The following is a 23836-nucleotide window of genomic DNA, read 5'->3' as shown; positions in this document are numbered from 1 at the left end:
AGCGCAAGAGGTGGAGCCTATTTGCAACATCTTGCGGCTACAATGAAAATAAAAACACAAAAACCAACCAGGAATCGAACCATGGACCTTGAGATTTGCAACCTTCTACTATATCCATCACACCAACAATTCTATTTGGAAATTCTGCTACAAGTGCACTACATAAACAACAAAGTCATTTGTAACTTCAATGTACCTTATGCGGAACATGCAGGGGATTTTCAAAAATAAAATACTGCTCAGCTGAGCTGAAAGTGTTTTGCAACATATCGGAAACATTGTCGTAACAGCAATAAACCGAAGTGTTATTGATTCTGCAACTTATCTGTTTTGTTTCTGATATGAAACACATCGAATTTTAAACCACCCAAGAAGTCAGATGGGTAGAATATTGCAATGCCACTTAAACGGAAATGAAACATTGTGATTTTCTGAAACAGGGAAGTGGCTTTAATGTGACTTGATGTATTACCAGTGTCTTCAATGCAATTTATTAGGAACAAACACCTATTTGAAAGATGTTGCGCGTGCTGCTTGGGATGCTACCAGCGTCTCTGCCAGACCTTTCCGTAGCCGAACGGCTGCGGTGGGCGTCTCCACTTCACACTGTCGCCGCAGTGCCGTGACGAGCTCTTCGACTTCGGTGATCTCGTCCAGGTCTTAGATTCACCTCCGTCGTGAGTGTCCTCACCTTGACCGTCTCGCCTAGGACTTCCTCCGCCAACTTCTTGTAGGCGGCGCCCTTTTGCGAGACGCCCCGCTTCAGCTCGAGGATCATCTCGCCCATCCGGGTACGTCTTATTCGACGTACGTCGGCGCCGAGTTCACCGAGCTTGACGTCACTCCTCATCGCCTTCAAGACGTCCGAGTACTTAGCCTCGTCCGCCGTGATGACTAGGGCATCGCCCCTGGAGCGATTGGCGCCTACCCTAGACTTCTTGCTACCCTCATTCACCTGGGCCTTCTTTTCGGCCCTTGACGTCTTCGGTTTCCTCTTGTTCTTGACCAGGGTCCAGGAGGCGTCATCCCCCTCTATTTCCCTGGTCTGGTGCGGCTGAGAGCTCTCAGCCTGCCGTAACCCCTTACCACCGTCTTTCCTGGGTGGACGGACCTTTCCAGGTCCTTCCTCCCCTGGTTTTGGAGGTACCTGGCCGGGGTTCAGCTTCCCAGCCCCACTACCCTTGTTCGGGGTAGTGACCCTCCGCATTTTGGTGCGGCCCCCAGGGAGCTGTCTCCCTCGTTTTTGTGTCTGCTCCGTTGGAGCAGTCACCACCGACGTGCCCGCGAATACTTGAACCTCAGTCTGGGTAGACTTTGGCACCACCGTCTTCGCTGGCACGCCCTCGGTCGATTCGACCTTGCCCGAGTCCGCGAATCCTTGGGCCTCAGTCTGGGTAGACCTCGACTCCACGGATTTCACGGGTTTAGACTTGGCCGTCCCGACCGCCCTCTCCAGCTTGGCATCCAACAACGACTTTCGAAGTTTCAGCAAGCTGCTCTTGAGGTCTTCATTGATATTATGCTTCGATGACGCAAAGTCGATGCTGTTCCGTCGCCACCTCGAAGACCGAAAGCCCATCGCTTTTGCGGTTCATCGCCTCCACAAGCCATGGACCGTCAATAACCTCTACCGGCGTTTTTTTAGCCGAGATGAAGGTTAAGTGACCCACGCTGGCGCTGCGCACTGAGCTGTCGACTATTGCCTCTGGCCTCCTAGGCGGAGACCTGAACAACCCACCTCTTGCGAAGGGGTTGTCGCCTACACTTCTACCACTAATTGAAGAATTGACTTGGTTTTCCCTTTTTGGTCCCACGAGTTGCTCGGGAAAAGAAGTCCACCACGCCAGAGCCCAGCATGACGCGGTAAGGGACAATTACTGTGGAGGTGCCCAGGTACCCCACAAGCTCCGTTAGAGGCCTAGCTCATTATTTCACCCCCCTGGTTATGCGTCCCCTCGGCATGGGTCGCTTAACGCCTTGGGATTAGGGGTTAGGGACGGGGGTCCCTTTGGTCGCACCCACTCACTCTAGCTGATGTCAGAAGGACAACAGTGCCCAGACTGCACTACCAGCTAAGTACAAAACCCTTAGCTGGCGGTCGATTGTCATCGGAAGACCCGTGGAAAAGTGAGATTGGAACTTGTGAGGACCAGAGCTGTGTAGGTCGCTCCTACCCAGATGTCAACTCACCATTTCGCAGCCCATATATATACCGGTCTACAGATGATCATATATGCCCCCCTTATGAAGACAGTTACACGCATCTTGTTTTTTACATTAAGTATTTTCATCGATTGTGAGCAGTTATAACGTAACGTAATATTCAAATCTTCTGTGAGAACGTTAACTCTTCACCGTGCTTTACGAGAATTTAATTCTTCTGAAGAAGGCTTTTTCTTTAGACCACACGATATAGCCAACATCCGATATGCATTCCCTAACAAGTTCTCCGTTCTGGAAAGGTTGCATCCGTATTGCCAAAATCTCATTAACAACAGAACTGGCCCGTGCTGGGTTATTCGACTCCGTGCTAGCACAGATTTATTTTTAAATTAGTAATAGCCTATAGTATTGATTAATAAATGATTAGAAGGAGCTTTTCGAGACCGATAGAAAATCTTCGAAAAATCTTTTAAATAGACGAATCCAAATAAAAATAAGAAGAAGACAATCATACAGAAAACATGCAAGGGGGTTCCGTAGCGTAGTTGGCTACACGTTCGCCTTACAAGCGGATGGTCATGAGTTCGATTCCCAGCCCCCCCTCATCGCCAGTCGCCAGATCCGCAGCCCATACGGTGGCGTTTTGGGGTACGCGTCTAGGTTTATATAGAGCATACTTCGTTTCCGTCTTCATGTTGCGGAACCCAAGCTGGTTAACTTACGTAGTCCGGAGAATGCCCTATTCGTAGCAGTAATACGCCGTTTCACTTCTCGGAAAACGTCATGTTTACATGTAACAAGTGTTTCAAGGCAAACAATTTCTTCAACAACTTCAAACCCCAACCCCAAGCACTAAATCAGCACCAACACCCCTATCTCTACCCGTAATCATATATTTTACGTTGGTAAAGTTAATGGTTAAGCCTACCGTATACGTCTGCCTTTTCAGGGGGACAAAACCCTCCAATACTACTTTGCGAACGATTCCAATGAAGTCGATGTCGACTGCAAACCCCAGGAGCATATGCCGTGTGATGATAGAGAAGTGCATCACCAATCTAGGGTCACAAACGAGGTTGACACTTCGTAATACGAATACTCGATTGTGAGCCATCAAGCGTTACACTTCTTCTTCTTCTTATTGGCATTACATCCCCCACTGGGACATTGCCGCCTCGCAGCTTAGTGTTCTTTAAGTACTTCCACAGTTATTAACTGCGAGGTTTCAAAGCCAATTTACCATTTTTGCATCCGTATATACAGGGTGTCGACTATCTGGAAAAATTAGGAAAGTCAGGAAAAGTCAGGGAATTTCAACTTGGACCTAGAATGTCAGGGAAAGTCAGGGAATTTTGATAGATGTCAGGAAAAAAACCACAAAAAACAATATGGAAATTCATAGTGATTTTTTTAATTCGAGCAATATGCTAAACTAAAGTCACTTAGGGTAACCGTACCCTTAGTGGAGGTAGCACCAATAGTGGAGGTAGTGGGGTTTTAATGAGATTTATCATATTTATACATTTTATGATGGTTTCAGTTGATGCGTCGTGCTTTAAATATCCTGATAAATGCAACTTATCGCAACATTTCGCTTGAAAACCTATTGAAAACAATGATTTTCCTTAACAAAATTGACTCCCTTGCACCTATACTGCCGCTAACCGCAAGTCGAGCACATCTGTATATGGAGGCCCATATACAGATGTGCTCGACTTGCGGTTAGCGGCAGTATAGTGGTGCAACTGTACCAATAGTGGCGAGTCTCATAAGAAACCAATGGATAGCACCACTATGGGAACCAAAATTAATTTTTACCGCCACTAAAGGAACAGTGTACCCATAGTGATGCAAGCAATATTTGGTAATTGTTGATGTTAAATGACATCTATCTCATTTTTGTTAGCAAATTTATTAGTTTATCTATTGACTTAGATATTAAAGCTGTAAATTTCCCATAATTATCAATTTTTAAAAAATATTTTCTTTTGTGGATCTACTAATACCTCCACTATTGGTACCGTTACCCTATGACATTAAAATGCTGGACCATTTTAATTCATTGAAATAGGATCAATAAATGTACCGAAACTTCGAATCAGAATTAATATAGCGTTTTAGCTGGTCATCAGACTGCATAGCCGATAAACAAACAATACTCCAAGGCAGTTACAGTCTAAAGTTATAAAGCTTTTTTGTGTGACCGTTGGCAGACTATGCCTAGAAGTCTACCCCGGGCCCATTCTATGTATCCCATGATTACTTTTGACAGATATTGAATCATTTTTGATAGATGTTTTGTTGGTCTTGCTAGGTAGTACCAGCCATTCTTATGACCGGGGGATTTCATTATTTCCAAACTGTCACTTTTAAGTTTAATTTGATTTAATTCCCGAATCGGACCGAAGCCTAATCAGTCTAATGCAACGTACACACCAGTCAAGCAGTTCGACGAACATTGACTCCGCCCCAACGAAAACGCTTCGGTTGCTGCGTTGCTGCTTTGTTTGAACGTGTGTGAAGTTGTTCGAACAACCATTTGACAGTTGGCGGCTCGGTTGGAAAAAATTAAAACGGTTTGATTTTGGTTTGAGTTGTCGGGGGTGGAGTCAAGGTTCGCCGAACATGTATGAGCATTTGTAGTGAAGTTGCACAAACCCCCATATATTTTTTGATGGTTGGTGCTCGAGTTGGTGCCTCGGTCGTTCGTGTGTGATATTGTTGGTCGAATAAATTGATTGTTCGTGTCGCTGTTGGTAAAACTGGATGGATGTTTGAATAAACGAGAGGTGGAGTTAATGTTAGTTAAACTGCTTGACCGTGTGTACGTTCCATAAAGTGAATCAAATGGCTGAAATGCTCAACCTACAACCAACAACTAGATATTTAAAGGCTTGTTGAAAGAAAACGCCGAATACTATCTTTGTGGACCTTTGACAACACTCCACAGCATCGACATCATCTCCAAACAAGATTCTGGAGGTAATGTTTTGAAAAGATTTCGGGAACTTCCATTTGATGAAGTCATTGGTCGATCCTCACGTCTTAGGTGGTTACATTATTAGTCATGTAGAGAGAATGATGTGGCCACAATCGGCAAATATTTACCAACCTGAGTGTATTCAGACCAAAATATTTAAAGTATTGCATGGTTAGAATGTTTTCATGCTGTAAGTGCTGCATGGATTTATGGATAACCTAACCCATAAGATTTTTTTTAACGGAATTACAAGGATTTTTTGAAGCTCCCACTATTGTTTTGAAAGAGTTCAAAAGTCGTCTTGGAGGTCTATTGCGACTCCAGAGAGTCCGTGAAAACTCCCAATGGTGGATGAAGGCACCAGAAAGTTTATAACATTAATTGGAGCAAATTTTGGAAAGATGTGAAAATGAAAACCTTAGGAGTTCTGCGCATTTATTTGATTCTTTGTAAACGACCAGAATTACCTACGAAATTCTACACATCTTTGATAATGTGAGTGATAACTCAGGAACTTTTATGGACAGGATTCAAACATGCAGAGGTTTTCATATGCTTTTAGGAATTGAAAAAACACATTCTTCATATCTGGAATTTTTCGAGAAATGGTCTGGAAAGTCAGGGAATTTTATTCTCAAGTTTGAGTCGACACCCTCATTATGTCTAGGGAAAACGATAAAATTTCCAATCCGAAAATTTTCTCGACAGAACCGGGAAACGAAATGGTTTACCCACCTTCAGCATGGTCTTGCTTGGTAGCCGCGCATCTTACCGCACGGCTGAGGAAGGTCCACCAAGCGTTATACGTATCGGCCTAATCAGTTTCGCTGGAAAACCATGTTCAGACGTTATTCACCACAACTCATTTCTTGGTGAATCTGCAAGATACGCTCTCGGAATTTACCAAGGATCATCCATAGCCGTTGATCGGATCTCACGAAAACCTGCCTCGTATCCACCAGCAAAGGCATCCTCAAACGGTCTCAGTCTGTTAAACAGAATACGCGACAGAATTCCGTACGCCGCTTTCTAAAGAGTGATCCCTCTGTAATCTGTAACAGAGTGCTTTTTATTATATGTCCATCCTATTCCTTAACACACCTTCGTTTTCACCGATCAACGGATCTTCGAAGTGCTCCATCCACGCGGTTGTCTTTCAGCATTTTCTCCCCTCTCGGTAATTAAACATTCTGGCGCAGTCGTACCTCCGCATATCGTTTCTATCCATGTTCTCCTATGCTTCAGCTATCACACTTTCTTCGTGCTGCCTTTTATTTCTGCAGTGGATTCGTTTCCCTTCTGCCCTTGATATACTGTACCGTTCTCTATTACAACTGGTGCGAGCCACTACCATCCTACTCTTAGCAGCATTTTTCTCGTCCGTCACTCGCTGGCACTCCTGATCAAACCAATCATTTCGTTGGCGTCGCTGTACAGTGTCTACCACTCTACCACTCTACCACAATCTGTTGACTTCGCTAGATCCGAAGGCATTTCCTATCCGCTTGTCCAGCTTCTGGTGGTAATGTTCAGCAGCCCCTTCAACTGCCAAACGTTGGGTATCGAAACGCATCGTTCTGTTATTTCAAGAATTTGTGACGCTTGGTAGTCACGCCCAAATTTTTGCAACTACAAGGTACCCAAGCCGATCCAATGTTCGGGCCTCTAATGGACCTTGCATCTAAACCCATCGATTATCACATGGTCTATCTAGGCTCTCATAGAACGCATTCATCACATCATCAGGCTTATCGTTCGTTGAGGCTTAAGTTGAAGATTTTGCCCTTAATTCTCAACACCCAAATGTTGTCGCTTATCGGCTTACACTGCATAACTCGCTTCATCTGCGAAAGTAGATGTCGTACTTCAGCGGTTCTCAACCTTTTTCTTGAGAGGTACCCCTTTGAACTTTTGCATTAATTGAGGTACCCCCTTTTGATAGTAGGCTTCCTAGTCACGCTTGGTAGTCACGCCCAAATGTTTGCAACTACCAAGGTACCCAAGCCAATGCAATGTTCGGGCCTCTGATGGACCTTGCATCTAAACCCGTCGATTATCACATGGTCTATCTAGGCTCTCATAGAACGCATTCATCACGTCATCAGCCTTATCGTTCGTTGGGGCATAGATGCGGATCAGGCTTTAGTTGAAGATTTTGCCCTTAATTCTCAACACCCAAATGCTGTCGCTTATCGGCTTACACCGCATAACTCGCTTCATCTGCGAAAGTAGATGTCGTACTTCAGCGGTTCTCAACCTTTTTCTTGAGAGGTACCCCTTTGAACTTTTGCATTAATTGAGGTACCCCCTTTTGATAGTAGGCTTCCAATCCTTTGAAGAGAAGCTCCTAGAATTTCTTTGAATTAGGCTTTTGAGCCTCTTGAAGGCGGTTTTCGAGCCACTTAAAATGAGGCTTCCTTTGCATCCTGAAAGGACGCTTCTGAGCCTCTTGAAAGAAGAATTCCGATTTCTAGAAAGGAGGCGTCGGAGCCTCTTGAAAAGAGTCAACCTAACCACTTGAAAGGAGGCTTCCGAACCTCTAGAAAAGAAGGCTTTTGAGCCCCTAGAAAAAAGGCTTTTTAGCTTCTTGAAAGCAGGCTTCCGAGCCTCTTGAAAAAATGGCTTCCGAGCTTCTTGGAAGGAGGCTTCTGAGCCTCTTGAAAGGAGGCTTTTGAGCCTCTAGAAAAAAAAGGCTTTTGAGCCTCTAGAAAAGAAGGCTTTTGAGCTTCTTGAAAACAGGGTCCCTAGCCTTTTGAAAGAAGGCTCCCGAGGCCTCTTAAAGGAGGCTTACGAGCCTCTTGAAAGGAGGCAACCTAACCACTGGAAAGGAGGCTTCCGAGCATCTTGGAAGGAGGCTTTTGAGCTTCTTGAAAAGAGGCTTTTGAGCCTCTTGAAAGGGACTTTTGAGCCTCTTGAAAGGAGGCTTCCGAGCCTCTTGAAAGGAGCCTTCCTAGCCTCTTGGAAATAGGCTTTGAGCCTCTTGAAAGGAGGCTTCCGAGCCACTTGAATGGAGGCTACCAAGCCTCTTGAAAGGAAGCTACCAAGCTTCTTGAAAAGAGGCTCCCTAGCCTCTTGAAAGGAGGCCTTCGAGCTGCTTGGAAGAAGGCTTCCGAGAAGCGTAGAAGGATGGTTCTAATCCTCTTGCAACGAAGCAACCTAGCTTTAGTGATAAAAAAAACTTCATGTCCCTCAATCGAAAGATTCCGAGCCTTTAGATCCTAGATTGCAATAAAGATTTTTTAAATCTGTACTTTCAACGTTTTGTTCGTTTGATCTTTTGTTCCGCAGCCCTTCATACATTGGTTGTGGAAGGCAGGATTCAATTGGGATTATTTGATCGCATTGCATGTTATGTACAATAAAAAAATTGAAATAATAAATACACAATTATCCAAACTTTTTCAATGAGTTTTGATTGGAATTGTTATACGTCCGCCATTACGCATTTTTGTCCTAGGTACCCCCTAAGGCCAGCGAAGGTACCCCCAGGGGTACATGTACCCCAGGTTGAGAACCGCTGTCGTACTTGAATGAAGTGTTTGCGATGAAACACTGCTCGGAATTCACGTTCTCCAGTATTAGGCCACCGTATTTCCTGGATTGCTGCCTCGCTCACGCCGATTTTTTGCAGTTCACGAGCCAAGTGCCCAATATTTGCGGGTTCATTCAAAGTTCTCACGTTTCCTAATCCAACTTTCTTATCGTTGTCCTTTTTTCGTTGCTGGGTCTGTTGCCGATAAAGCCATCTGTTTGCTCTACTTTTGCTCGGTTACTGTAGAAACCTTGGTAAGCTACCTTACCAGAATTGCGTCACCTACATTGCGTTGAAGCGGCTACTTCCTCAATGCTGACATGATGCAGCATACTGTGCACAACTTTACATACAGTCCCTCGCTGGCACTCGGACGATGATCAGCCGCCTCTAGCATGATGAACAGACGCTATTGTGTGCCACTCCTAACATGGATAACAGACGCTCGATCAACTTTGCACCTCCAAAGAGGAGCAAACTCTTCCTTCCATGTCAGCATACGATCATAGTTTCCACCGTGAATGGTTGCCCGATCTTCCCTAAGGTTGGTGGTACCCCGGCTGACTCCACTGGGTATCAAGATGCTGGTTAATAGGATAAGGGGTCTATTTTATTCCTTCACTGTGCGAAGTATGTATGGTACGCATAACCCACCTTTTACCATGCAAATTTCGCTCTTCATCATACACCCAATATTTTTTTTACACGATTGGTATTCTTTAATTTCCCGGGTAACCTGATTTTTCACAGCTTTCTAAATACCACCTGAATTTTCTTTGATTTTTTGTGAATTTTTTCATGGGGTTAACTCATAGTTTCATCAACGCTAAAGGTCGTAATCAACTAAAACCCACCCGTGTAAAAAAAGAACAGGGTGTACTCAATAAAATATGCAGGTAGTTATTTTTTTGCTTGAATAATCTCGTTTCACTGATAAAATCAAATGAATTCTCAACCAACAAGTCTTTCTCCTATCAACAAGGAAATGTATAATGACTAGACGAATTCGATATTTTGAAATTAAATTTGATAACACAATGGTTAAAAATAACTTTATTTTAGTCAAATAAAAATCTTATACCACGAGTGTTATTTAGATATTTCTATGTGTGCTATCATTTATCATTCTAAACCAAAAATTAATTTATCTTCAAATGAACCTTTGCCTAAAAATCCTTCGCGAGCGAAGATAATTTCCGTGCAAGTACGCCTCACTAATTATCCCGATTAGCTCGATTAGGCCCCCGGCACCAGAGTAGCTTCTGGTACCAGCGTGTGACATTATCCACGAGGAAACATTGTACAAAACTTTCAGCGGCTCATTATCGATACCGCCAGAACGGTACCAACTCCCTATTTGCTACCACCCGACGAGAGGCAATTAAATTCGACTTTCACAAGAGAGTGACGGTGAAAATCCCCATCACTTGTCGCAACGTAGCTCGTAGCTGGCAAAGAATAGTATTTCGTTTGACGAAAATGAAATCTGTTTACGAGACCACGCGCATAAGTTATGACATGCGGGTGAGATCTCGGGCGAACGAAAAAGATCGAATTTCTGCCGCCACCGACGTTAAAATTTCTGGGGAACTCACAGATTTTCCCGCGGGTTTGATACGTCCATTCCCAGGGGTTTATTTTTTGTCCGACTCTCACACACCGTTCACGACAGTCCACCGTCGTTGAAAGGCGCACAAACGTCCATAAAACATTCAAAAACTAACACCAGCAACGACAACGCAACGCACGGTGCTATTTCGAAAATGTATAAAAATTTCCACCGCACAGATTGCTGACTTCGCTGTCGTTGACGTCCTCGTCGTCACAGCTCAGCATTCGGAAAATTGACGCACACCGAGGAAAATTTAATCTTGAAGGCTCAAAATATAAAAATATCGGCTAAAAAGTTAGTGGAACATCGTTTGTTTGCTTGTACAAAAATCAAATTCGCATTCATACAATATATCTGTCTGCTCAGTGGCGTAGCCACGGGGTGTTTTTGGACTTAACCCCCCCCCCCCTCACAGAATCAAAATTTTTAGAAGAATTTTTATTTTTCGATAAAAAAATGTTCAGAAAACCCCTCCCCCCCTAGACCAATTTTCTGGCTACGCCACTGTAGTCTGCTAACAGCGGAAATGTTTTGGGTTAAGAACAACCCCTCCCGGAATCCAAAATTAAATGCACTCGCGTTTTCAAGGGCACACCATTCGAAATGGAAGCCACGCATTATTATTTATTTATTTTTGAATGGAACGCCTTTGAAAATGCGAGTGCATTTAGTTTCGGATTCCGAGAGGCTTGTCCTTAACTCATTACATTAGGCATTTTACTAGAAAATGAGATAGAAATCTGGGCCTAAACTTTGAATTGATACAAACGGAATGATCAGTGTTTTTGGTAACAGGGACAACGTTCAAAAGTATCTCTGGCTACTTTCTTCCCTGAGAGAAATTGCCAGGTTTTCATTATTTAGCTCCGAAACCCATCTTGCGACATACAGACTTACTTCGTTACTCCAAAAATCAAACTCTACTTTTTGCGAATTTTCGGTAACTATTGGTTAAGTGACTAGAGTTTTATTATGAATCGTAAAATTAAATTTCAGCTTTGAAATTTTAGAACATTTTTGGAAACAATAAAAACTGCAACTGTTAGACAAGAAAGCAGTTTTCGATTAGCACAAAAACCCTGAGCGATCTTTCTGAATCGCTTTAAAAATATCATTCGTTATAAAAAATACAAACAAATTTGAATATTTGTCGTAAATAATAATTTCAAATACTATGTTCTTATTAATAAAAAAAAAAGATTTCAAATTGTACCCAGATTTTCTTACAACACTCACATTGTGCACTGCGCCACTGCTGCTAATCCTGGTACGAAAAACCAGACACTCACTCCCGCGCATGGCGGTACAATAAAAAAACGCAGCATTTTTAATTTATCCAAAGAAAACCCGAAAACAATAACAAATAACACCTTCCTCGGAACTTCCAATCAGCTGCTCACACGTGCTAGCCTGCATACACGCTTCAAACACCTGTCCAAACACCAGATGACTCACACAACTCACATTCGATGTCCACCAAGCCGAGACCCACGGGTGCTGCAAGCCCCATTTGCAATTCGATCACTCACTAATGAGAACCTTCTCTGTTCCTCTTCCCTGCACCGCCCGTAAACAGCTCTGGTACCAACCGAGTATCCCAGCTTCCCGGTACCCCCTTCAAACGTGATGGCACGGGTCGGGCAAAAAATCAAACTGGAAGCCGAAGTCGCCGGCACCCCGCCGCCCGCGGTCATGTGGACCCACGATGGAATGCATTTCTCCAACCGGGAAGTGAAGGTGAGTGTCGTTTCGTTGATGTTACGCAAATTCAATCTCCATCAAAGATCGTTCGCCTCCTGCCCGAACACATCCACTACATACCGGCGATAAAGTGGGAGGTTAGCAGCATACAAATCTTGGACCGGATAGAATTGTCGAGTCGCCCACCAGCTACCGTAGCAAAGTCAGAAGTCATGCATGCATTTATGAAGTGGGTACTCGATTTGGCTGTCCCTTTGAGGTACATTCTTAATTGATTGTCGAGTGGTTCAATCTTGGGCAAGTGGCTGTAAAACACTCAATTAAGATCTTTCCTGTCGGGATGGGAATGGGATTTTCACTTCTCGTGAATGGGGTGGGAAATGGAAAATGGTGAGGTGGACTGTAAGTGTTGCCAGATGTAGTTTGATGCTTTTTGGTGATTGCAGGAAATCTAGAATGTCTCTGTAGCAGTGTAATAATGTCACATGATGTCTTTGAAGATCCAACAATTCAATAGGGGTATTCACTTAACTGCGTAAACTACTGCGTTTGAGATGATTTTTTTGCTAAGTGTAAACAAACATACCTGAAGTGCCCAGAATAAGTGAAAGAAAAGGGAAATTACTGCGTCGTCTAAAAGATCATGCTATTTATGATATGATCCAATCAGAATTATCGAATGAAGATAATGTTAAGACATCCCATGATTAATGAATTGATCTGCATGCAAAACAGCGTTCTATTTCTCAGATACTCAAAAAGAAAAAGAGGATGAAATTATAGAATATAATTCATCAGATCCACAATGATTGTCGAATATTTCAGATACGCACTTGAATTCGTTTTAAATTCGGTCCCAAAATCACATCACTTTCTGCTCCACGTCCTTCCTGAACTCAACAAGAAAAAAAGATCGTAGTAGTCAGCGGCATCGGGTGGATCATTTTTTGCGCAGCGCTGTCATTTTTTTGGCAAAAGTTTTGTGAATTTTCAATGTGATTATTGTGTAGTATGGAAGAGTCGATATTGGTACTCACGAGTAATGTGTGTTATGAGTTGAAATCTATCCGCTGAGCACCATTCTAGTGCTGATGCAGCAATTTAAATACATGTGCACCAGAAGCTCTCAGATGCAACCAAGTTTCGCCTGACACACGCTTTGTTTCTGAGTAGCCAAGCGAGGAAAATCGGAGGAAGCGTCTCTCAACGATAAGCCCCCTGGTCAAGGGAGTAGCCATTACCATAGCAGTTTGCTTTCCTATACTTTCGTGTAGTGAGTGTTTTAGAGATACTGATTTTATGAAAATAAGCCTCTTCGGACAAACACACCGTGAAATACGTGCTGGATATAAAAATCCAGAAGTTATGGAGCCATTATCCAATTGATGATGGTAGCATAAACAGGCTGCGCTTATTGTAAGCAAAAGTAACCTCGGACTGGTCATGAAATACCAGGCAGTCTGAAATGGGTTACTGGAGCTGCAGTAGAGATAGCACTTTCTAATTCCCTGATTAAATCTGCCTGAACTATATAAACAGACAGCTTTCTTCCATAACATCACTACCAGACAGTGGGGGTTGGTTTGTACACACACACACGTTCTTCCTGAACTCAACAAAGACAGGTTTCGAAAGGAGTAGCTTTAACATAATTTTAAGCCTAATTCGAAAAGATGCAGTTTTTAATGATCCAAGATCTTGTAATTTCCCATTAAAATGTAGCTTATGATAGTTTCATATAGATTAGGATCATCCGGAGAAGGTGCAACTAAGACTTGTTCGCGCCAAAATATGGACAGATAACTTTAAGAAAAAAAATAGGCTGTAGTTGAATTAATCCGGCTCGGTTTTCACAAATGGCTTCATTCATTTTCGATGCTTCAATGTATGCACGAAAGTTGGTGACATTTGAATTCCCTGAGCAATAATACGTGTCTCTGTTATCCTCAATAGAACTCGTTTCACCTTCGTATCCTTCTCGTGGTTCATTAAATCCGTTCGGATGCTAGTCTTTCATCTTCCCAAACTAGGTTTTCTCCAGACTCATCGAATATTTCATGAGCTGACTCTTCAAGTAAAGTAAGTGGCTCTTCAACTTGATCATAGCTCACTGATTCATTAAAACTGGAATGTGATGTTTCGATGATGATCGCTGGATTTACATTCTTTCGTTGACCAAAAATTTGGTCAAGAATACACTCTTTGTATGTATAGTTCATTAATAATTATGAGTATACTACATTCCTCCCTATCTTTATTTGCTTAAAATAAATATTATAGTTGTTGAGGGGCCCTCCTTAGCCGTGCGGTAAGATGCGCGGCTACAAAGCAAGACCATGCTGAGGATGGCTGGGTTCGATTCCCGGTGTCGGTCAAGACAATTTTCGGATTGGAAATTGCCTCGACTTCCCTGGGCATAAAAGTATCATCGTGTTAGCCTCATGATATACAAATGCAAAAATGGTACCTTGGCTTAGAAACCTCGCAGTTAATAACTTTGGAAGTGCTTAATGATGAACACTAAGCTGCGGGCGCAATGTCCCAGTGTGGGGATGTAATGCCAATGAAGAAGTTGTTGAATAAACTAATTTCTGTCACGAAACAATTTTTCAAAACACCTGGTCTTGAATTCGTGATTGGTTCAATGGTATCTTTGTTACCATCTCATTGAGTTCACTTCGGAACCAACTTCTACGAAGCAGAGTAGAGAATTAACGTTTGTTGAAATTGACGGTTTGCAATTTAGATTGAACATTTCTGAATTTCAGCAAGATTTGGTATATTCCCCTTCTCTTTTACAGTCTTTTTATGTAGCAAAACCAATTTGATTCATTATCATTTGATCAAGTTGGTTATCAAAATTGCAGAAATGTAGCCTGAGATCGTAGACAAACAATTTCTTATTCGGGCCTACCTGCATTTATCTAGATTTATACCGTTGAGTCGTTCGAGGACCCCAATAGCCGCCCTAAGCATCCATTGCTTATCGATACCAATTATTCATTATTTGGCCTTTCGCTAGAGACACATTAAATTTCCTTGAATAGTCTCCCAAAGCTCATCAATACTCAAAAGAAATACACATATCTTTACACACGTCTCACCCTTAGCTTGTTGGCCACTGTTTTTTTCAGTTGAAATACCATCAGTTTCTTAAAAACGCGTTGTGTGTGAGCAAAAATGATCTTAACTCTTTTTTAGGCACTTACCATAAACCGATTTACTCGCAACAAGTTTCATTCATAAGAGAATGTTGCTTCATTGTTCCCTATCAAAAATAAGATAAGGATCGGCAATAAATTTGTATGAGATTTTTTTTTACACGGCCGTGTAAAAAAAATCCGTGTGAAAACAGAATCGGGTGTACTACAGGAGTAATTAAAATACAAGTTTGAAGAGCAGATTTCATCTACAGACACATTTGGTCGAAACGACATTATGTTGAAGGGTCATTTCGTCGAAATATAATTTTGATGAACTAATAACGTGCGACATTTGGTTGCATGCCGGTTTTATACTGAACTAATTTACCTCAAAATGTGATCTGTTATCCAAGAGTGAAAAAACACATCATAGAAGGTTATGGTCGTTAAAATGTAAGATTTGACTCTAGTTCTCGAAATGTTTCGAAACAAACATGGAATGTTTATTGATGATAGGGTATCCGTACCCTTTGTGGAGGTAGCACCAATATTGGAGCCATCTGACCGCTTCGTGCTTTCGTGCTGTGCGGTTCTTTCTCTCTTTGCGGAAGGAAGTTTTTAATACTACCCGAAGCTATTTTAATTTCAACGGTGCTTCTTAGCGCTATTTGTACCCACTGATCCCGTTACGATCTTTGCAAGGACCCGTGCCTTCGTTTTACGTTGGACCCGTTTGCGGAAGTAAAATTCCGACAAGCGATGGTAATCCTGCAGGGACACCGTTCTGGGAAAAAACCTCTTAGAAGGTCACGTCTCCACGCTCAGCCATGAGCATTAATAAAAACAAGAGGAAGGGGGAGTCTCTGAATTCTCCACTTCCTTCAAAGAAACAAGGTTTCAAGACCGTCCTACCCACGCGCGGAAAAAATAGAAGGAAGCTGGAGACTTCAGATATTCCTTCTAAATCTAACGTTGACATTATTTCTTCTCCTGTCGAACTGAGCAATCAGTTCGATTTGATTAATGATGAAATTGAGCAAATCGAATCTTCCTTTAGCCCAGGTGATTCGATTCATGCGAAGAAACAATGGATTCCGCCAATTGTGGTATCTGTTGCCGAGTTTTCTGGCTTTCGGAATGAAATCTTGAGTAACCTTCAGGGGATCAAGGTTTCATTTCAGATTGCTAGGAAGGGTGACTGCCGCGTTTTGCCGGGATCCTTTGACGATCGCAAACGTCTTCTTCAGAATTTAACTGAGAAGCGCCATAAATTCTTCACATACGACGACAAAACTGAGCGATTGTTCAAAGTCGTCTTGAAAGGTCTCCCCAGTGATGACAAATCACTGGATGAGATTAAAATTGAAATTTCTGAATTACTTGGATTTTCACCAGTCCAAGTAATTAAGATGAAAAAGAAATCCCACTCTGGTACTTCCCAGAGGGGCATTTCTCAAGAATTTTATTTACTTCATTTTAACAAAAGTGAACTAAATAATATGAAAAGTTTGGAAAAGGCCTGTATTATGTCTCATGTCCGTGTTACATGGGAACATTTCCGCAGCCCTGGGGGAAATTTCCAAAACCCCACCCAGTGCCGTAAGTGCCAAAAGTGGGGTCATGGAGCCAAACATTGTCACATGGATGCTAAATGCATGATTTGTGGTGGAACCTCTCACGCCAAGGACGCATGTCCTGTGAGAGAAGATTCCAATAAATTTTAATGTCCCAATTGTGGGGGCAATCATAAATCCAATTTCTGGAAATGCCTTTCACGCAAAAAAGGTTTGAAATTCCCGTGAAAAATTGATAACGGGAAATTTTAATAGGAACCCAGATTCGACGGGTAGAAATTTTTCAAACGCTTAAAATTCGAAACCAGTTACCGGTCGAGCAATTCATTTTATTTATTTATTTATCATCAGACTAAGGCCGGAGTGGCCTGTGCTGCACATAAAAGAGTTCTCCATTCAGCTCGGTTCAAGGCTGCACTTCGCCAACCACGCAGTCTGCGGAGGGTCCGCAAGTCGTCCTCCACCTGATCGATCCACCTTGCCCGCTGTGCACCTCGCCTTCTTGTTCCCGTCGGATCGTTGTCGAGAACCATTTTCACCGGATTACTGTCCGACATTCTGGCTACGTGCCCGGCCCACCGCAGTCTTCCGATTTTCGCGGTGTGAACGATGGATGGTTCTCCCAACAGCTGATGCAACTCGTGGTTCATTCGCCTCCTCCACGTACCGTCCGCCATCTGCACCCCACCATAGATGGTACGCAACACTTTCCTTTCGAAAACTCCCAGTGCGCGTTGGTCCTCCACGAGCATCGTCCAGGTCTCGTGTCCGTAGAGAACTACCGGTCTTATAAGCGTTTTGTAGATAGTCAGTTTGGTACGGCGGCGAACTCTATTCGATCGGAGCGTCTTGCGGAGTCCAATTTCGTACGATTACGTACGATTTCCAGCCACTATGCGTCTCCGAATTTCTCTGCTGGTATCGTTATCGGCGGTCACCAGTGAGCCCAAGTACACGAATTCTTCAACCACCTCGATTTCGTCACCACCGATAGAAACTCGTGGTGGGTGGCTCACATTGACCTCTCTTGAGCCTCTTCCTATCATGTACTTCGTCTTCGACGTGTTGATGACTAGTCCAATCCGTTTAGCTTCGCTTTTCAGTCTGATGTAGGCTTCCTCCATCCTCTCAAAGTTACGTGCCATGATATCAATGTCGTCGGCGAAGCCAAATAACTGGACGGACTTCGTGAAAATCGTACCACTCGTGTCAATCCCTGCCCTTCGTATTACTCCTCCAAAGCGATGTTGAATAGCAGACACGAAAGACCATCACCTTGCCGTAACCCTCTACGGGTTTCGAAGGGACTCGAGAATGCCCTGAAACTCGAACTACGCACATCACCCGATCCATCGTCGCCTTGATCAACCGTATCAGTTTATCCGGAAATCCGTTTTCGTGCATTAGCTGCCATAGCTGGTCCCGATCGATTGTATCATATGCGGCTTTGAAGTCGATAAATAGATGATGTGTGGGCACGTTGTATTCGCGGCATTTCTGCAATACCTGACGTATGGCGAACACCTGGTCTGTGGTAGAGCGTTCACCCATAAATCCCGCCTGGTACTGCCCCACGAACTCTCTTGCAATTGGTGTTAGTCGACGGCATAAAATTTGGGAGAGGACCTTGTAGGCGGCGTTCAGCAATGTGATTGCGCGGTAGTTGCTACAATCCAGCTTATCGCCCTTTTGTAGATGGGACACACGACACCTTCCATCCACTCCTGCGGCAGAACCTCATCCTCCCAAACCTTGGTAATCACCCAGTGCAGCGCTCTAGCCAGTGCTTCACCACCGTGTTTAAACAGCTCTCCTGGTAGTTGGTCAACTCCAGGGGCTTTGTTGTTTTTCAGCCGGCCGATCTCCTCCTGGATTTCCTGGAGATTCGGAGCCGGAAGTCGCATGTCCTGCGCGCGTGCTCCTAGGTTCATTACCATACCGCCACCGTTGTCTGCCATATCGCCATTCAGGTGCTCTTCGTAGTGCTGCCGCCACCTTTGGATCACCTCACGCTCGTTCGTAAGAAGGTTCCCGTTTATGTCCTTACACATATCGGGCTGTGGCACGTGGCCCTTACGTGAACGGTTCAACTTCTCATAGAACTTTCGTGCGTTATTAGCGCGGTACAGTTCCTCCGTCTCTTCACGGTCTCTTCCTCCGCAAAATCGAGTTTTGTCTGTTCCGCGCCCGTTTGTATCGTGCCTCGTTCGCCCTCGTGCGGTGTTGCAGCAATCTCGCCCATGCTGCATTCTTCTCCTCAACTAACTGCTCACATTCGCCGTCATACCAGTCGTTTCTCTGATCCGGGGGCACCGTACCTAGTGCAGCGGTTGCGGTGCTTCCAATGGCGGATCGAATATCTCTCCAGCCATCTTCAAGAGATGCTGCGCCTAGCTGCTCTTCCGTTGGGAGTGCCACTTCCAGCTGCTGCGCGTAGTCTTGGACTAGTCTACCGTCTTGTAGCCGCCCAATGTTTAGCCGCGGCGGACGACTCCGACGCGTGTTGATCACCGTCGAGAGTTTTGAGCGCAGACATACTGCGACGAGGTAGTGGTCGGATTCAATATTCGCACTGCGGTAAGTGCGTACGTTCGTGATGTCGGAGAAGAATTTACCGTCGATTAGAACGTGGTCGATTTGGTTTTCCGTTACTTGATTAGGTGATTTCCATGTGGCCTTGTGGATATTCTTACGGGGAAGAAAGTGCTTCGGACTACCATACCGCGGGAGGCTGCAAAGTTTATGCATCGTTGGCCGTTGTCGTTCGATACGGTATGCAGACTATCCAGTCCGATGACCGGTCTATACATTTCCTCCCTTCCTACCTGAGCGTTCATGTCACCGATAACGATTTTGACGTCCCGCAGTGGGCATCCATCGTATGTCTGCTCCAGCTGCGCATAGAACGCTTCTTTCTCGTCGTCGGATCTCCTTCGTGTGGGCAGTGCACGTTGATGATGCTATAGTTGAAGAAACGGCATATATCCTCAGCTTGCACATCCTTGCGTTGGTTGGCTTCCACCCAATCACGCGTTGGCGCATATTTCCCAGCACTATGAAGCCGGTTCCCAGCTCGTTGGTGGTGCCACAGCTTTGGTAGAAGGTAGCCGCTCGATGCCCGCTTTTCCACACTTTCTGTCCTGTCCAGCAGATTTCCTGCAACGCTACGACATCGAAGTTGCGGGGATGTAATTCATCGTAGATTATCCTGTCGCAACCTGCGAAGCCAAGCGACTTGCAGTTCCATGTTCCAAGCTTCCAATCGTGATCCTTTATTCGTCGCCTAGGTCGTTGCCGATTGTATCGAGTCGTATTATCTTCTATGTTGTTCGTAATGGTTGTTTTTAAAGGCGGCTTATTGGGCCTGCGCAAACCTCCTGTCTCGTCGGAGGGCCGTCGTGTCAGGGCTGCTTAGCGTCCCACCTAACACCAGGATTTGGGCTTGTGCGCTTTGAGCGGCACACGGTCGCTTTGGCGGAGCCTACTTGCGGATTCATGCAGCTTTTTATAGAGGTTTAACAGGGCCCACTGTCAAACCCCACCACATCCTAGGCAGGCGCCACAAAATTCATACCCACCACAATTCACGAACAAATTTTGCTGCTCCTCAACGGGTAGCAACCACTTCAGTAAATTCCAATTTTTCGAATGTACCTACGTATGCAAACATCGCTGCTGGTAGACAAAATTTCTCTTCTCAAAATGAGGTTTATACCCATGTCCCAACGGAAAATAATTGTCATGTTGCCGATTCAGGTAGCATGACTGCTTCCGATTTTGATTTTTCAACTGAACAATGGCATCACATGATTGATGCAATGTTCCAAGCAAATACCATACCAGGTCCAGAAGCTGTTCAGGTTGGTATAAAGTACACACAAAAAATTGTTATCGGACTCCGTTTTAATGGATCTAAATAATTGTGTGAAAGTTCTAAATTGGAATGCCCGCTCTCTAAAGGGTAAGGAAGATGAATTATTCAACTTCCTAACAGTTCATAATGTGCATATTGCCATTATAACAGAAACTTATTTAAAACCAGGACTCTCCATTAAAAGAGATCCAAATTATTTTATCTACAGAAATGATCGTTTTGACAGCGCCTGTGGTGGGGTCGCCATTGTCATCAATAGACGTATCAAACATAAATTATTTTCTTCGTTCGAAACCAAAGTTTTTGAAACCTTGGGAGTTTGTGTTGAAACAAATTTTGGACAATTCTCCTTCAGCCTACTTGCCTTTTCAATGCAATGGGCAGCAAAAGAATTTGTTGAAAGCTGATCTTCAAATTCTGACTCGCAACAAATCAAAATTCTTCGTAATTGGTGACTTCAATGTCAAACACCGTTCATGGAATAATGCTCAAAGCAATTCCAACGGCAAAATTTTATTTGAAGATTGTTCTGCGGGATATTATACTATTCAATATCCCAATGGCCCAACTTGTTTTTCATCCACTCGAAATCCTTCGACAATTGATTTGGTTTTAACGGATTCAAGTCAGCTGTGTGGCCAATTGGTAACTCATGCTGACTTTGACTCTGATCACCTTCCTGTGACATTTGAAATCTCACAAGAAGCCATTTATAATCCAATCAGCTCTACTTTTAATTATCATAGAGCTGATTTATATAAAAGCAATATATCGATAGGAATTTTGATGTTGATATTCCTCTCGATACCAAAAGTGAAATTGATAATGCTCTCGTATCTTTGACAAATCTAATTGTCGAAGCCAGAGGCATTGCAATTCCTAAATGTGAAATTAAATTCAACTCCATTATTATTGACGACGATCTTCAGCTACTGATCCGTCTTAAAAATGTGAGGCGAAGGCAATACCAAAGCACAGAAGGCACTTCAGAGGATTCAAAATAAAATTCTGAAAATGATTCTGAAGTTACCTTCGTGGTATAGTACCAATGAACTTCAAAGAATTTCTAATATTGAGACATTGCAACAAATGTCCAACAAAATAATTTCCAATTTTAAAATCGTATCACAAAATCGTATAAATATTGACATAATGCCATATAAATTGCATACATTCAGGTGATACTATCGTTTAAATTTAAACTCTTTTTAGCATTCCATTTATGGGCATTAATTTCGTGTAACTTTCAACAACTTTTTCTATCTGTGTGGGATCCAAAATTAATTTTTAGAGTTCCTGTCAATATGGGACAAATAATCTGAATCCCAACTCCAAATATCTTAAATCTGAACTGTGTATCTTCAATTCCAATTTACAAATCCATTATAAAAACGGATTTCCAACAGCAAAACAAAAGTCTCTGCAATTATTTGAATGAATTTTAAAATACACCCAAAGCCCCATCTTCAAATACGTATTTCAATTTGAAGTGCTGGACCTGAATTTCCAATTTAATTCTACGAGTTTCATCAACAAATCCTATAATTAAAAAATCCAATGCCAGACAGGTGCTTTCCCTATTATTATTAATTAGGCAATAAACTTTAATAAAAATCTAAATACATTCTTAAAATCAAATTTCCAAATCTAATGCCAAAACTACCAATGAGAATTGGTATCCATCACATCATATTTCTAAACTTATGTTCGAATTAATTTACAATTGTAGTCACCAAACCTTGTTCAATAAATGCAATAAAAAAATCCTTATCCGAATCAAACTTGGAGTTAAATATTTGAATCCATTTCCCAAATATCGTATCTAAAATCTATTTTCATAATCAATACTTATAACCATCAGTCTTCAATTACTTCCATAGTATAATTTTTTCGCTGATTTTTCGTATTTATTTCTGCCATTTTTTCTCATTGTTCTCTATTTTTTGCATCATCATCATGGCCTACCCCTCTGTCCTTTCACCAAGAAGCCTTCCAGAGACGTTAGCCTTTGTTCAAAGGACACTTAGCACCGAGTCCACATAATGGCAGTGGGTTGGGTATGGCTTGCTTACCCATACAGCCGAGGATTGCACTAAGTTCACTAAGTTTGTTAAATTTATCAACTTACCTGCAACCAGTGCTGATAAATTTCGTTTCATTCATTTGAACGCTGAATGGCTAGTCAGCCATTTTTGCCACTGTCGTTTTCCACGCCGTTTCACTTGATCAGTGCCTCCTGTCAATTGAAGATTCAATTGAATGATAGGTTATGTGAATGACTGATGGTCGAAAAAATGGAAAAATACAGGGAAAGCACTTCTGTGAATTGAATAGAAAGGGGTTACTCTGTACTCAGTTGATATCTTCGTAGGTCAAGTTCGCATTCGGGTCAAAAAATTCACATTCATTTTCTCAATACATGATCTTTTGAGCCTTTTAATTAACTATTTCTTTAATCAGTGTTGTTTTCTGCTTATCACCACCAACAACCCAGCGATTGATTACGTTTTGATGCTGAAGACCTTTTATCATTTATTACTTGTTTTGGGAAGTTGGGAGTATTTCTGATCTTTCTAAATATTTCCATTGAATCATTCTGAATCAGCCCGTAAAATCTTCTAAGCTTCTCCGAAAGTCTCCCTTTTTTATTTTCTACGGGAGATTCGTGTGCATGATCTGGTCAATTCTTTTGAATTGACCCGTGAGAGTCTTTTGAATTTTCCTGAGAGAATCTACTAAAAAAATTAGACTGGGAATGTAAATAGGGTAAAAGTTCCCATAGTCGTGGGTGTTCCTATAGTTGCGGTAGTGTTATTTTCACACAATCTACGTATTAAACGCAGTAACCCATGTGAATATTCAATTTGTTGACCTGTCATTACGTGAAATAAAATAAAACAGGTTGAAAATCGCATCAAAATCGGTAATGTATTACTAAAATACCTTATCTTTGTCTCTGCTTTGCACCAATAATTGCGGTAGTGTTCCCATAGTTGCGAGTATCATATGAAAACAATGGGATTCGCAACTATAGGAACACAAATTAAAAAATACCGCAACTATTGGAACATTGCACCAATAATTGGAGGTATCATTTTAGGTAACAACGATGGATTCTACTGCGATTCGACCATTTTCAGATTGAATTATAATTGAGAAGCTTTCGAATACATACTTAAGGTAAGCGAAATAAAGTACAGAATTGGTGTGAACGAACAAATGGTGGTTCCATTAGCTTAGTTCCTCCACTATTGGGT

At 42.7% G+C, this 23836-nt stretch overlaps 1 protein-coding gene across 8 annotated transcripts in view; it reads left to right on the top strand.

Annotated features, from left to right (window-relative positions):
• LOC134208759 (muscle M-line assembly protein unc-89) overlaps positions 1-23836 on the top strand; it is a 292998-nt gene that overhangs the window by 150216 nt on the left and 118946 nt on the right. For all 8 annotated transcript variants that reach the window (XM_062684664.1, XM_062684661.1, XM_062684665.1 and 5 more), the window contains exon 9: positions 11864-12024. In XM_062684664.1, the coding sequence (XP_062540648.1) occupies positions 11864-12024 (161 nt within the window). The remainder of the gene's footprint in view (positions 1-11863; positions 12025-23836) is intronic.

The sequence above is a fragment of the Armigeres subalbatus genome, chromosome 2, assembly GCF_024139115.2.
Source record: "Armigeres subalbatus isolate Guangzhou_Male chromosome 2, GZ_Asu_2, whole genome shotgun sequence".
Classification (NCBI taxonomy): Eukaryota; Metazoa; Arthropoda; class Insecta; order Diptera; family Culicidae; genus Armigeres; species Armigeres subalbatus.
The sequence above is the reverse complement of the archived record's forward strand: the minus strand, read 5'-3'. Positions and strand labels throughout refer to the sequence as shown.